Source organism: Oncorhynchus keta, chromosome 12 (genome assembly GCF_023373465.1).
Source record: "Oncorhynchus keta strain PuntledgeMale-10-30-2019 chromosome 12, Oket_V2, whole genome shotgun sequence".
Taxonomy (NCBI): Eukaryota; Metazoa; Chordata; class Actinopteri; order Salmoniformes; family Salmonidae; genus Oncorhynchus; species Oncorhynchus keta.
This window is the reverse complement of record NC_068432.1, coordinates 12818828-12832646: the sequence shown is the minus strand read 5'-3', so window position 1 is coordinate 12832646 and position 13819 is coordinate 12818828. Positions and strand designations below refer to the sequence as shown.

Sequence of the window (13819 nt, the reverse complement as noted above, 5' to 3'; positions counted from 1 at the left end):
AACCAAGCACAACTCATCAACCGTCTAACCATCCCTACCATGAAGCAAGGTGGTAGCAGCATCATGCTATGGGTATGCTTTTCAGCGGCAGGGAATTGGAGACTGGTAAGGCTAAAGGGAACAATGAATGGAGCAAAATACAGGCAAACCATTGATGAGAACTTGCTTCAGAGTGCAAATTATCTTAGACTGGGGCAAATATTTATGTTCCAACAGGACAATGACCCCAAGCATACAGCCAAAGCAACCCTGGAATGGTTTCAGAACAAGAATGTAAAAGTCCTTGAGTGGCCCAGTCAAAGCCCAGATTTGAATCCCATTGAAAATCTGTGGAAAAGACTTGAAGTTTGCTGTTTAATGCCGCTCCCCACAACAAACTGTGGAATAATTCAAACTGTAAATAAGCCAACAAATATTAGTTTAATAAAATATCTAACATTAAATAAAAATGTTCAATATAGGTAATTATCAATAAAACCTATCAATAAAACAATACGGAGCAGAACGTATGAGACCACAGCTCTGCTAAAACCATTGACAACTACATGCCGTTTTCAAGGTATTGTTAAATACATTTCGTTGTAAACTATTTAGTTGTAATATCATCACATCTTGAAGAGCATAGTCAGAACAAAAACTTTCAGATTATTTCATGCAAAACAATCATTAGCTCTATCATCAGTTACTACAGTAAGTAACTGCATGCTTTTCATGATCAATAAACATCAATTAATCATACCCCCTAAATAAATAAACAAATATAAATTGATCATGTACTTTCCGATACGTGAGGGTAGCCTATCCATTTGCCATGTAGCTAGCAAGCTAAACAAACAACGTGTAATTTAGCTTGCTTCATCAGAGATTGGGCTTTCGGGAAGAGCTTGACATCGGCAAGTCCTCATCCTGGTAAAGTTGTCAGTCGTACTACTGTCATCACCAGTATAGATGGAAAGCAAATCAAACAATATTTGGATATAGCCATCTAGTTTATCACTTGAAAGTTAGCTTGTTAACTAACCATATTGATGTGATCTGTTATTAGCTAGCTAGACAATTTGATGTGGTCCTTCAACCAAGTGGCGTATCATGTATGTCCGTAGCAATTGTGATTAAGCAGTCTTAAAAACAATGTTGAAACGGGGATGTTAGTGCAATGTGCCCATTGCAATGAAAGTGGCTGTGAAGGCCCAGCTGGACAAGTATGAGGCCGATGGCCACATGACATCTGTGACTGAACCAACTGACTGGATCAGCAATATGGTCATAGTGAAAAAACCAGAGAAGCTGAGGGTCTGCATCGACCCAAAGCATCTGAACCAAGCACTGAAACGATCCCACTACATCATGCCGACACTAGAGGATGTCCTCTATAAGCTTCCCAAGGCCAGGATTTTCACCTTGGTGGATGCCCGAGATGCATTCCTTCAATGCAAGCTGGATGAAGAAAACAGCCTCATGACTACCTTCTGGACCCCTGGGGTCGGAAACGCTGGCTCAAGCTCCCGTTTGGTGTCTCGGTGGCGCCTGAGATATACCAACGTAAGCAGCACGAGTTACTGGCTGGGCTCAAGGGCATTGAACCCATCGCAGATGATGTCCTGATCGTAGGCTGTGGTGACACAGACGAAGAAGCAGTACGCGACCACGATGTGAAGCTCCTGGCACTGATGGAGCGCTGCCGATCAGTTAAGCTTCGCCTTGGCCTGAAGAAGCTGCAGTTCAAGGTGAAAGACGTCCACTTCCATGGCCACATTCTCTCGGCAAAAGGCCTGAAGCCGGACCCAGACAAGGTCAGAGCGATTCTCGACATGCCAAACCCGTCTGATGCAAAAGGAGTACAGCGTCTCATCGGCTTTGCAAACTATCTTGCAAAGTTCATGCCACACCTATCAGCAGTCTGTGAGCCTCTGCGCCGGTTGCTGGACAAAGACACACCATGGCACTGGCTACCCAAGCACGAGGCCGCAGTGCAGGAGATGAAATTTCTGGCTTCATCCATGCCAGTGTTGCGCTACTACGATGTCATGAAGCCTGTCACAATCCAGAGCGACTCCAGCCAAAGGGGACTTGGATGCTGCCTTATGCAGGAATGCCAGCCCGTTGCGTTTGCCTCGAGAGCGCTCACCCCCACCGAACAAAACTATGCACAAATTGAGAAAGAGTGCCTCAGCATCGTCTTCTCCTCCATCACTACTTATATGGGCGAGACCTGGTCATCGCTGAAACTGACCACAAACCACTCATTGCCATATTCAGTAAACCTCTCCTCAACGCGCCCAAGAGGCTTCAAAGCATGCTCCTGACTCTGCAAAACTACAGCCTGAAGGTCATTTACAAGTCAGGACCAGAGATGTACATCAGCGACACACTGAGCAGGGCAACAACACAATGTACAGGCAGAGGCACTGTCTATCAGCGGCAGGCCATCTGTTCGCTACAGCAGGAACAACAAGATGTTCAACAGATCAATCAGGCAGACTACTTAAACGTCACAGATCACCGCCTAGCCCAGATAAGGCAACACACTGACAAGGACGAATGCCTACAGTCACTGAAGTCCATGGCTCTCGCAGGTTGGCCATACCTGAAAGAGGAGACACCTTTCACAGTGAGAGAATACTGGACCTTTCGAGATGAGATCAGCGTGCAAAATGGCATCTTGTTCAGAGGTCAGAAGGTCATTATTCCCAAATCACTACGTCCAGAGATGCTTACCCGCATACACTCCAGTCACGTTGGAGGTGATGCATGCTACCGCCAGGCTCGTGAAACATTATACTGGCCAAACATGCAAGCAGAAATTAAAGACTTTGTCAGCAACTGTACCACATGCAACGAGTACGCTCATGAACAGCAAAAGGAAACCATGATTTCACACGAACTGCCCACAAGGGCCTAGCAAATCGTCATCATGGACTTATTCAGCCACAGACAAAAGGACTATCTTCTCATCGTTGATCACTACTCTGACTTTTGGGAAATTGAACTGCTCCCTGACTTGTCTGCAGAGACGGTCATAAAGCGCTGCAAGGCGCAGTTTGCAAGGCAAGGTCAGCCTGACAAGGTAATCACGGACAATGGCCCACAATTCACTGCACAGTTCAAGCGTTTCGCCTCAGAATGGGAGTTTGACCACGTGACCTCCTCTCCAAGACACCCAAAAGCAAATGGCAAGGCAGAATCAGCTGTCAAGATTGCAAAAAACCTGTTAAGCAGGGCCTTGCGCGACAGCAACGACCCATGGAAAGCGATCTTACAGTGGAGGAACACACCCACTGAATACATGGACAGCAGCCCAGCACAACGCCTTCTGTCCAGACGTCTGAAGACTACCATCCCCGTAGCTAACAAGCTACTTGAGCCCTGCGTCATGGTTGGCGTCACGGACAAACTGCGTCACAGAAAGCAGCTCGCTAAGTGCTTCTACGACCGGACTGCTCGGGACCTACCAGAGCTGGAGGTGGGTGAAACAATAAGGATGAAACCGCTGCCGGGAGACCACACAGGACTTTGGAGGCTGGGCACATGCCTGCAGAGAGTTACAACACGTTCTTACCTGGTGGATGTTGGTGGCTCCCTCTATCGTCGCAATCGGGTGGATCTGCGTGTAGCAGAGCAGACAAACCAGAACACGCCATACACTCACCTAGATTAACTGGATCACAGTCCAGGCCTAAGGGTAAGGGGTGCAGAATTGAGACATGGGCCAACTGAAGGTGAGTCTTCTACCCCACCAAGCTCTCCAGCTCGTGCCCCTAATCCTACCCCTGTCAGAGCCAATACTTACTCACGGGTGGGTCGGCTGTGCAAGCCACCGGACAGGCTTACTCTGTAAGCAAGGGACTGTTAACTTGCCCTCGGTTAATTAAAATCTATATTTGTTCTTAAATAATTAAATAGAAATTGAAAAAGGAAGATGACAACTGAAGTAAAAAAGAAAATGTAATGCTTTTTTTATTGTTATGACTTGCCCTCTATTGTTAAGAATTTAATGTTATGCCTTTATGTTTGCACTTTCTATTGAAAAGGATGATGTTACGGAGTCTAGTTGATAGGTAATCGACTAGCCGGACTGTTCCCCGGACTCCAGTTGTTGCCTTTCGTACAATGCACAAACAAGGCTATTGAACCTGACATTGGTGTCTGTCGTTATTCCTTTATCTAACATATCATACTGAAACACTAACTTCGCTAGGTAGGCCTACGTTGTTTGGAGAAAAACTACATTAGGACTACTTACCACTATGTTTAGCCAATTGTACAACGTTTCTACCGGTAGCTCAGATGGTAGAGCATGGCGCTTGTAACGCCAGGGTAGTGGGGTCGATCCCCGGGACCACCCATACGTAGAATGTATGCACACATGACTGTACGTCGCTTTGGATAAAAGCGTCTGCTAAATGGCATATATTATTATTATTATTACAACAGTACAGGGCAAATGCACGCTTCTGCTGCTCGACAGGCAGACTCCACAAAGGATGGGAAAATAACCTAAACCACTCATACCTGTCAGGTATAGTTGACTATTATTTTATATCACTCAAATATGTTTACTGATCATGAAAAGCATGCAGTTAGTTTCTTGCTGTATAACTGTATAAGCTAAATGTGCGCAAATAATCGGAAATGTGATGTGATGAAGTGATGATATTACAGCCAAATAGCATGCAGTTTTCAATGGATTTTGCAGAGCTGGGGGTCTCCTTGCCCCCCAGCAGGCAAATCGAAAGTTTTTCACCATATTGTGACGTTTCAATGATAACTACCTTTATACAGTACCAGTCAAAATTTGGACACACCTACTCATTCAAGGGTTTTTGTTTATTTTTACTATTTTCTACATTGTAGAGTAATACTGAAGACATCACAACTATGAAATAACACATATGGAATCATGTAGTAAGACAAATCGTGCTAAACAAATTAAAATATATTTTATATTTGAGATTCTTCAAAGGAGCCACCCTTTGCCTTGATGACAGCTTTGCACACTCTTGGCATTCTCTCAACCAGCTTCACCTGGAATGCTTTTCCAACAGTCTTGAAGGAGTTCCCACATATGCTGAGCACTTGTTGGCTGCTTTTCCTTCATTCTGCAGTCCCACTCATCCCAAATAATCTCAACTGGGTTGAGGTCGGGTGATTGTGGAGGTCAGGTCATCTGGTCAAATAGCCCTTACACAGCCTGGAGGTGTGTTGGGTCATTGTTCTGTTGATAAACAAATAATAGTCCCACTAAGTGCAAACCAGATGGGATTTTGTGCCTGTCACACCCTGATCTGTTTCACCCCCCTCCAGGTGTCACCCATCTTCCTCATTATCCTCAGTGTATTTATACCTGTGTTCTCTGTTTGTCTGTTGCCAGTTCATTTTGTTTCGTCGAGCCTACCAGCGTTTTCCCCATGCGCCTGTCTTGCTCTTGTTCCTGTTTTCTAGTTTCCATATTTTGACCATTCTGCCTGCTCTGACCCTGAGCCTGCCTTCCGTTCTGTATCTTTCGGACTCTGTTCTGGATCACTGACCTCTGCCTGTCTTTCACCTGTCATTTGCATGACCCCTGTTTTTGAAATAAACTTTGAAACTGCCTGCATCTGGGTCTTCTCGTGTGGTAGCCGTGCTGGTTAAGTGTGCCTTGAATTCTAAATAAATCACTGACAGTGTCACCAGCAAAGCACCTCACACCATCACACCTCCTTCTCCATGCTTCACAGTGGGAACCACACATGCGGAGATCATCTGTTCACCTACTCTGCATCTCACAAAGATACTGCTGTTGGAACCAAAAATCATCAGACCAAAGGACAGATTTCCACCGGTCTAATGTCCGTTGCTCGTGTTTCTTGGTCCAAGCAAGTCTCTTCCTCTTATTGTTGTCCTTTAGCAGTGGTTTCTACAACAATTCGACCATGAAGGCATGATTTTTAATTTTATTTTTAATTGTACCTTTATTTTACTAGGCGAGTCAGTTAAGAACAAATTCTTATTTTCAATGACGGCCTAGGAACAGTGGGTTAACTGCCTGTTCAGGGGCAGAACGGCAGATTTGTACCATGTCAGCTCAGGGATTTGAACTTGCAACCTTTCGGTTACCTTTCGGTTACAACGCTCTAACCACTAGGCTACCCTGCCGTCCCGGCCGTCTCCTTTGAACTTGATTTTGAGATGTGTCTGTTATTTGAATTCTGTGAAGCATTTATTTGGGCTGCAATTTCTGAGGCTGGTAACTCTAATGAACTTATCCTCTGCAGCAGATGTAACTCTGGCTCTTCCTTTCATGTGGCGGTCCTCATGAGAGCCATCATAGCGCTTGATGTTTTTTGCGATTGCACTTGAAGAAACTTTGAAAGTTCTTGAAATGTTCCGCATTGACTGACATTCATGTCTTAAATAATGATGGACTGTCATTTCTCTTTGCTTATATGAGCTGTTATTACCATAATATGGACTTGGTCTTTTACCAAATATGGCTATCGTCTGTATACCTACCTTGTCACAACACAACTGATTGGCTCCAATGCATTAAGAAGGAAAGCAATTCCACAAATGAACTTTTAACAAGGCACACCTGTTAATTGAAATGCATTCCAGGTGACTACCTCATGAAGCTGGTTGAGATAATGCCAATAGTGTGAAAAGCTGTCATCAAGGCAAAGGGTGCCTACTTTGAAGAATCTCCTATATATATATATATATATATATATATATATATATATATATATATATATATATAGGATACTACATGATTCCATTTGGGTTATTTCATAGTTTTGATGTCTTCACTATTATTTTACAATGTAGAAAATAATAAAAAATAAAGAAAAACCCTTGAATGAGTGGTTGTGTCCAAACTTTTCACTGGTTCTGTATTCCATTTTGGATCAAAAGTAGCTAGTAGCTAGCTAGCTGCCAGCAAAGGTGTCAGCTAGAGATGCCGGAGGAGATGCCAATTTAGCATTTTACAGTCTGAGAGTAAATGGAATGGTGAAAAAACAATAGAAAAAACATTTTCGCGTTTCATCGCTAGGTTTTATGGGCTCTATTAGCCTATTTGCCAACATATTGGCAACTCTTTGAATAGTATATTGAAACTATGAAACTATATTCATTTTTTAAAGAATGTCCAATTATTAATTGGTGACAATAACAAAATTGAGCAGATTGGACTAGAATGGGGCATAGCCTACTGAACTTATCATCCACTGTTCCAGATAAATTGTTGTAAGAGAGAGTGGCTTCCTTTCAGCTGGTTCCCAGCTGACCCGGGGCCTCCTAACAGGACATTTACATGGCATGGGACAACACATCTGATTTTGTGCCACACTAGAGGCTAGTGGGGCCAGTTTTGGATTGGATGTATCCCATGCTTTCCAGGTTACATCTGTCAGCTTCGGCATGTTCTGCACTTACTCAAATGCCACAGTGATTGGCCAAGTTAGAATTGGACCAAAGTTGACCAAGATAAAGTTAGTTTTATACTGGATATTCAGTGCTATTCTGTTTTCTCTCACCAATATATATATATATATATATTGAACCAAGCATGCCAGGACTATGAAGATGGTATATTCTGAATCAGTAGTGTATGGAGAATTTTTTTAATGGATTATATATTTATTTTTATAAGATGGGTGAGAGGGGGAATTGGCAAGGAGGGGTAGTTTGAGGTGGGAGTTGTCCTGGTGTTTAAACAACACATGTCATAACTATGAAAAATATATATTCTAAAATGGGGGTTGGATGGGAAAAAAACTGCTTTTGTGGGTGGAAATTTTGAGAAGAAAAAAAATATTCCAGCTTTCAATCTTCACCCAGCGTGAAAATTATATATTCTGAATCGGGGGAGGATGGGGGAATAATGGCTCTGGTCCACATTATAGTTCAGTTGTTGGAAATGCAAAAAAATTAAGTAATGGCACGCTTTGTGTAAACTATTGAAGATTAAAAGATTAATTGATGTCCATCTGACTGTGAAAACTATATATTCTGAATTGGGGGAGATTCAGAATATATCATTTTCATAGTCATGGCAAGCTTTGGGTAAGGGCTATTGAAGATTGAAAGCAAAAAATATAAGCCAGGGATTTGGGTCCATCCTCCCCAGATTCAGAATATATAATATTCATAGTCTTCGCATGCTTTGTCTATTAAATATTGAATGCTAAAACAATTCAAAATAATTCACAAAAATAAAAGCTGTGGATTTTAGTCCATCCTCCGCTGATGTCCATCATCCCCTGACTAAGAATATATCATTTTCGTAGTAATGGCACACTTTGTGTTAGAGCTATTGAATATTAAAAACTAAAAATTGTATTAAATAAATACATTTCCCCCCGAAAAAGCCAGGGATTTTGGTCCATCCTCCCTCGAATTTTCATAGTCATAGCACACTTTGTGGAAGAGCTATTATAGATTGAAAGCAAAAACATTTTTAGAACTACATTTATAATAACTAAAAGCCGTGGATTTTTGTCCGTCCTCCCCTGATTCAGAATATAGTATAATTTTCATAGTAATGGCATGCTTTTTTAAAGAGCTATTGAAGGTTGAAAGCCAAAATATTATTATAATATTTTAAAAAGTCTCTCTAGATAAAAAAAATTAAAAAGCATAGAATTTTTGTCCATCCTCCCCTGACTCAGAATATATAATGTTCATAGTTATGGCACGCTTTGTGTAAGAGAAGATTGAAAGCCGAAATCTTATAATAATACTTTTTTTAATTAAAAAGTGTGGATATTTCTCCATCCACCCCTGATTCAGAATATACCATCTTCATAGTAATGGCATGCTTGGTTCAATAGCTATTGACAAGAGAAACCCCAAGAGCCACCGAATATCCAATATAAAACTAATTTAGCTCAGTCCAAAACCGGGGGAAAAGTTCATTGCAGCGCGGAACAAGTTGAATTCTATACTGGAATGGCAATGGCAGAAATAATGTCCCCGGAATTGTCTCGGGGACAAGGACCAGGAAAGCAGAACCAGCTCAACGACTTAGAATCAGATTCGGACCAAGAGGAAGATCATGCGGCGACCACCGGGACTGGACCGGCTGTTGCTGGCTCTTTTCTCCGCGCGCAGGTCATCCATAGCGGACACTTTATGGTGTCCTCCCCGCACAGCGACTGCACCCCGCGGAGACGGAAAAGCGGGGCTACGGTGCGATATGATTTCGATACCGTGAACAGGACTTGGTGTCAAACATACAGATTCGGTCCGCTAAGTTCTGGGAGCCTTAGCATCGACCCAACGCTGACCCGGTTATTTGAGTGTATGTCACTGGCTTACAGGTAAATACCTCATTATTTATTATTGTATTGTTTACTTGTGTGTAAAGTTGTCAATGGTTTCAACATTTCCACGAGGGAAGTTGTCAAAGGTGTCTACATTTCCACACTGCATGAAAATGAACCACAGTACCACCAATTAAAAACGTTTTTGTTGCATCACTTCGCCAAAATATTGTCTGGCCTTACTGTAAAAACTAGAATTACAAGTCTCCGTATATGCCTAATATTATTACACTTTCATAAAACAATTGATTGATACTGTATGTATAGAGAATGATTAGGCTTAAATAGAAATGACAAACTCAAAAGGTGTGTCTGTGTGCGTGTAGGCTGTGTGTGTGCGTACATATGTGTGGTTGGGTGAAGGGATTCAGAACAGGCTGGAGCCTACTTGCGAAACTGTTTTGAAAATCTTGACAGAGAAGTGGACTTTGGTTTGAGTTGGCAGCCGATATGTTATGGAAGATTACAGTGTAACTAAGGGAAAGGATAAGAGACAGTTACTACAAAGACCCTGTGCCTGCTAGCTCCTCTCTATCCCCTTACCCTATATTCAGTGTTTTTCCTTTTGTAATGAAGAAAACAAACTGATGCCAACAGAGACTTTGGCATGCTGCAGGATATTTCACTGCTGATTAGTCTATACATTATTATTAGCACTTCCCTTTCTGTGAATCAATTACATCACAAGTATTTGTTATCAACATTTTTTTAACAACCACTGGTTGATAGACAGTATACAGTATGTACAGTGTCCAACATTGTTGCCCACCTTCCATTGAGTAAAGCAACTGTTCTTGGCTGAGTAATGGACAGATAGCGACACACAAATATCCAAAAAACCTTGAAAATACAATATTTTCACCATCATCAGGAATGATAAAGGAAGGAAGGAGACAAGAATACTTGACAAAATAGCTTTATGATACATTGGCAATTTTCAGGGGCAATTTTTCCATGCAATATTGCTGGCAACGGAGTGTTGAATGAGACACTGTCGCAATGATGAGAAATGGGCAACATGGACATGAATAATAGATGTTATATGAAGGATATATCAACTTATTAAAACTCAATTTCCCCATTTATTTATGAATCTCCTATAGCCCTTTCACTTTCCTTTTTGTTGACTGCCACATCTGTACTGGAAGTTATCAGCTAACAAACAAGCAACAAAGGGGTGTTGGCCCTGCCCTGGGCACCCACTCAACCTACTGCCAGTCAAGTCAATGACAATGCAGACATAAGGATAATTAGATTTAGAAAAACGTTTTACCTCACAATTCTAAGCTAGGAAGTGCAAACAGTATTCATCAAGCTAGCCAGCTAGTTAAATATAAAAAAATATATAAAATTAAATGTAAAATCTACATGACTAGCTAGATAGCGAATTAGCCTGTTTGTCCCATTGACTTAGCATGGGTTTGCAGTTAGCATGCTAATCGATTAACATGCGCACCACCGTGGATGTTGTCGGCAGTTTAACCTGACAAACTGAACATAGTATGTATGTAATAATGTACAGTGTCATGATATAATATTGTAGTGGATTAACATATTGGATGTGAATGGCCAACAATTCATTCCAACATGTGAGTTGATTCTCTTTCACTTCAGCTCAAAAACAGCCGCCATGTTTTTCTCAATATTTTGGAAGAACAGACTGTTCACGTGACCAATATCTGTGCTCTGATTGGAGGATTCCTACACATTTCCCACTGGTGGAGCTGCCGATCAAGAGTCGCAAGATAATAAAAAATTGCTAATTTTCAATGTAAATTAGTTGCAGCAACCATTGCTGGCAACATTGCTCAGCAATATTGTATTGGGTCTTGGTTAGAAGGGATCCAGCTTTTTAAAAATTAACATCAGATTTGACTTTCGTAACAGGGTAGGAAAACTTACACATCAGGATAGGAGAATTAACGTAGTAGTTTAGGATAATTAGCTTAAGGTTAAGAAAAGGGTTAGAGTTACCAAAAATGCAAAAAATATCAACTTTTGACAAAAGCTGGATCCTTTCTAGCCATGACCGCAATTCATTTGGCCGCATATTGGCGGTGTATCATGTCCTTTATTATCTGGGGAATTTTGATATGCAGCGCCACTGTGTGGACAGTTGTATTATTTTACAAATCCTCCAATTAGAGCACAGATATGGACTCCCGAGTGGCTCGGCGGTCGAAGGCATTGCATCTCAGTGTAAGAGGCGCCTCTACAGTCCCTGGTTTGAATCCAGGCTGTGTCACATCCAGCCGTGATTGGGAGTCTCATAGGCCCAGCGTTGTCTGGGTTTGGCCGGTTTAGGCTAGTTAAAACTAGTTAGGGATAGGCGGGACGCAAATGTCTCAACTGGCCAATTGCAAGGGAAAATGCAGAGCGCCAGATTCAAATAAAATACTATAAAATTCTAACTTTAATTAAATCACACATGTAAGATACTCAATTAAAGCTACACTCGTTGTGAATCCAGTCGACATGTCCGATTTAAAAAATGCTTTTCGGCGAAAGCATAAGAAGCTATTATCTGATAGCCTGCACCATCTGCACCAGCAGTAAACAAAGTAGTTAGCATATTTCAACCCTGCAGGCGCTACACAAAACGCTGAAATAAAATGCATTACCTTTGACAAGCTTCTTTTGTTGGCACTCCAATATGTCCCATAAACATCACAATTGGTCCTTTTTGTTCGATTAATTCCGTCCATATATATCCGAAGTTGAAATTGGGCACGCTATTTATCCAAAAGTGAAAATTCTGCCCCCTAGCCCCAAGAGGTTAAATAAAAACAAATAAACCATTGGTCATGTGATCAGTCTGCCATTCTAAAATATTTAGGAAAACATGGCAACTGTTTTTGAGCTGATGTGAGAGAAAATCAACTCCTATAATAATAATAAATAAATAATATGCCATTTAGCAGACGCTTTTATCCAAAGCGACTTACAGTCATGTGTGCATACATTCTACGTATGGGTGGTCCCGGGAATCGAACCCACTATCCTGGCGTTACAAGCGCCATGCTCTACCAACTGAGCTACAGAAGGACCACAACTCCTGTTTTGGAATGAAATGTTGGCCATTCACATCTGAAATGTTTTCTCCCTACAATATACGATCATGATATGTAAATACATACATACTGTGTACAGTTTGTCATGTTTAACTGACAAAAATATCCATGATTGGTGCATGATATATATATATATATATATATATATATATATATATATATATATATATATATATATATATATATATATGGTGCATGCTTACCGGAGCTCATACAAAGTCAATGGGACAAACTGGCTACGTAGCTTGTTAGCTAGCTATAGCCATTTACATTTAGTTTTCCGTTTTAGATATTTTTTTGTATGTTTAGCTAGTTTGCTAGCTAGCTTAAAACCATTGACATGTTACTAGTTTATGATTATGACATTATATGTTTGCTAAATGTAGTTATCTTTACTGCCGTGGACTTGACTGGCACCTCTTTATTGCTTGTTTCTTAGTTGATGAATTTCAGTACAGTTGTGGCAGTTAACTGGCAATAACAAGCTATAGATGACTAAATAAATGGGGAAATTAAGTTTTAAATGGATTTATGCTTCATATGAAATCTATTATAATGTCCATGCTACTCATTGCTCCAGTGTCTCATACTCCTCTCCGTTTCCAACATCATTGCTCATCAATATTGCATAAAAAATTGCCAATGTGACCTTTATAACTTCCCGAACAATGTCTTCAGTGTGTGTGTGTGTGTGTGTGTGTGTGTGTGTGTGTGTGTGTGTGTGTGTGTGTGTGTGTGTGTGTGTGTGTGTGTGTGTGTGTGTGTGTGTGTGTGTGTGTGTGCGCCCTGCCATCAACAATGCTTGGCACAGAGAGGAAGTCTCTTCCTTCTACTATCCAATCAAGCTTTTACAATCTGATAGTTGCTCCATGAATAAAACACACACGACCAGAGCCAAGAAAAATACTGCAGCCCTAAAGAAAGACTGCTACTAAATCCATCTTTCAGGTGTTTACTAGACTATATTCAGCGATAGACCTTTCTTTGATTGAGGAAGGAAGGTAGGAATATTTTATCATGCTAAGGATACAACAACACAGTGTACTAGCATAACCAATCATTCAATCTTTAAGCATAACCAATCAATGAATGTATCCTGTATCGGTTTAAACAAAAGCTAGCTATTGCCAATTAAATGCAGCACTGAATCTGATAGGATACATACTATTAGCACAGGAATTGTTATTTATTTTTACTTTCCGCTGATGGATCTAATGAACATTGCCTTTTCAAACAGTTTTTCTGAGAGATCTTAGTGTTCGCTTTTTTTGTAAGGTGTTAAACTATGCTGTTATGTCAGGTACTTTGTTAAAATAACATTTTACATAGAACATGTATTAGTCACCCTCCAGATGGGTGAATGTTATGGTTTATTTAACCCATTAGCTTCATCAAGTCAATTTGTACCCGGTTAATGTGCCTCCTCCGCTGTTTTCCTGAACGTGG

General features: G+C 41.0%; 1 protein-coding gene across 1 annotated transcript in view; it reads left to right on the top strand.

Moving 5' to 3' along the window:
• The first annotated feature begins 8872 nt into the window (after positions 1-8872).
• LOC118391012 (carbohydrate-responsive element-binding protein) overlaps positions 8873-13819 on the top strand; it is a 37428-nt gene continuing 32481 nt past the window's right edge. Inside the window, exon 1 of the mRNA XM_052457750.1 lies at positions 8873-9299. Within this exon, the coding sequence (XP_052313710.1) occupies positions 8929-9299 (371 nt within the window). The 5' untranslated portion in view covers positions 8873-8928. The remainder of the gene's footprint in view (positions 9300-13819) is intronic.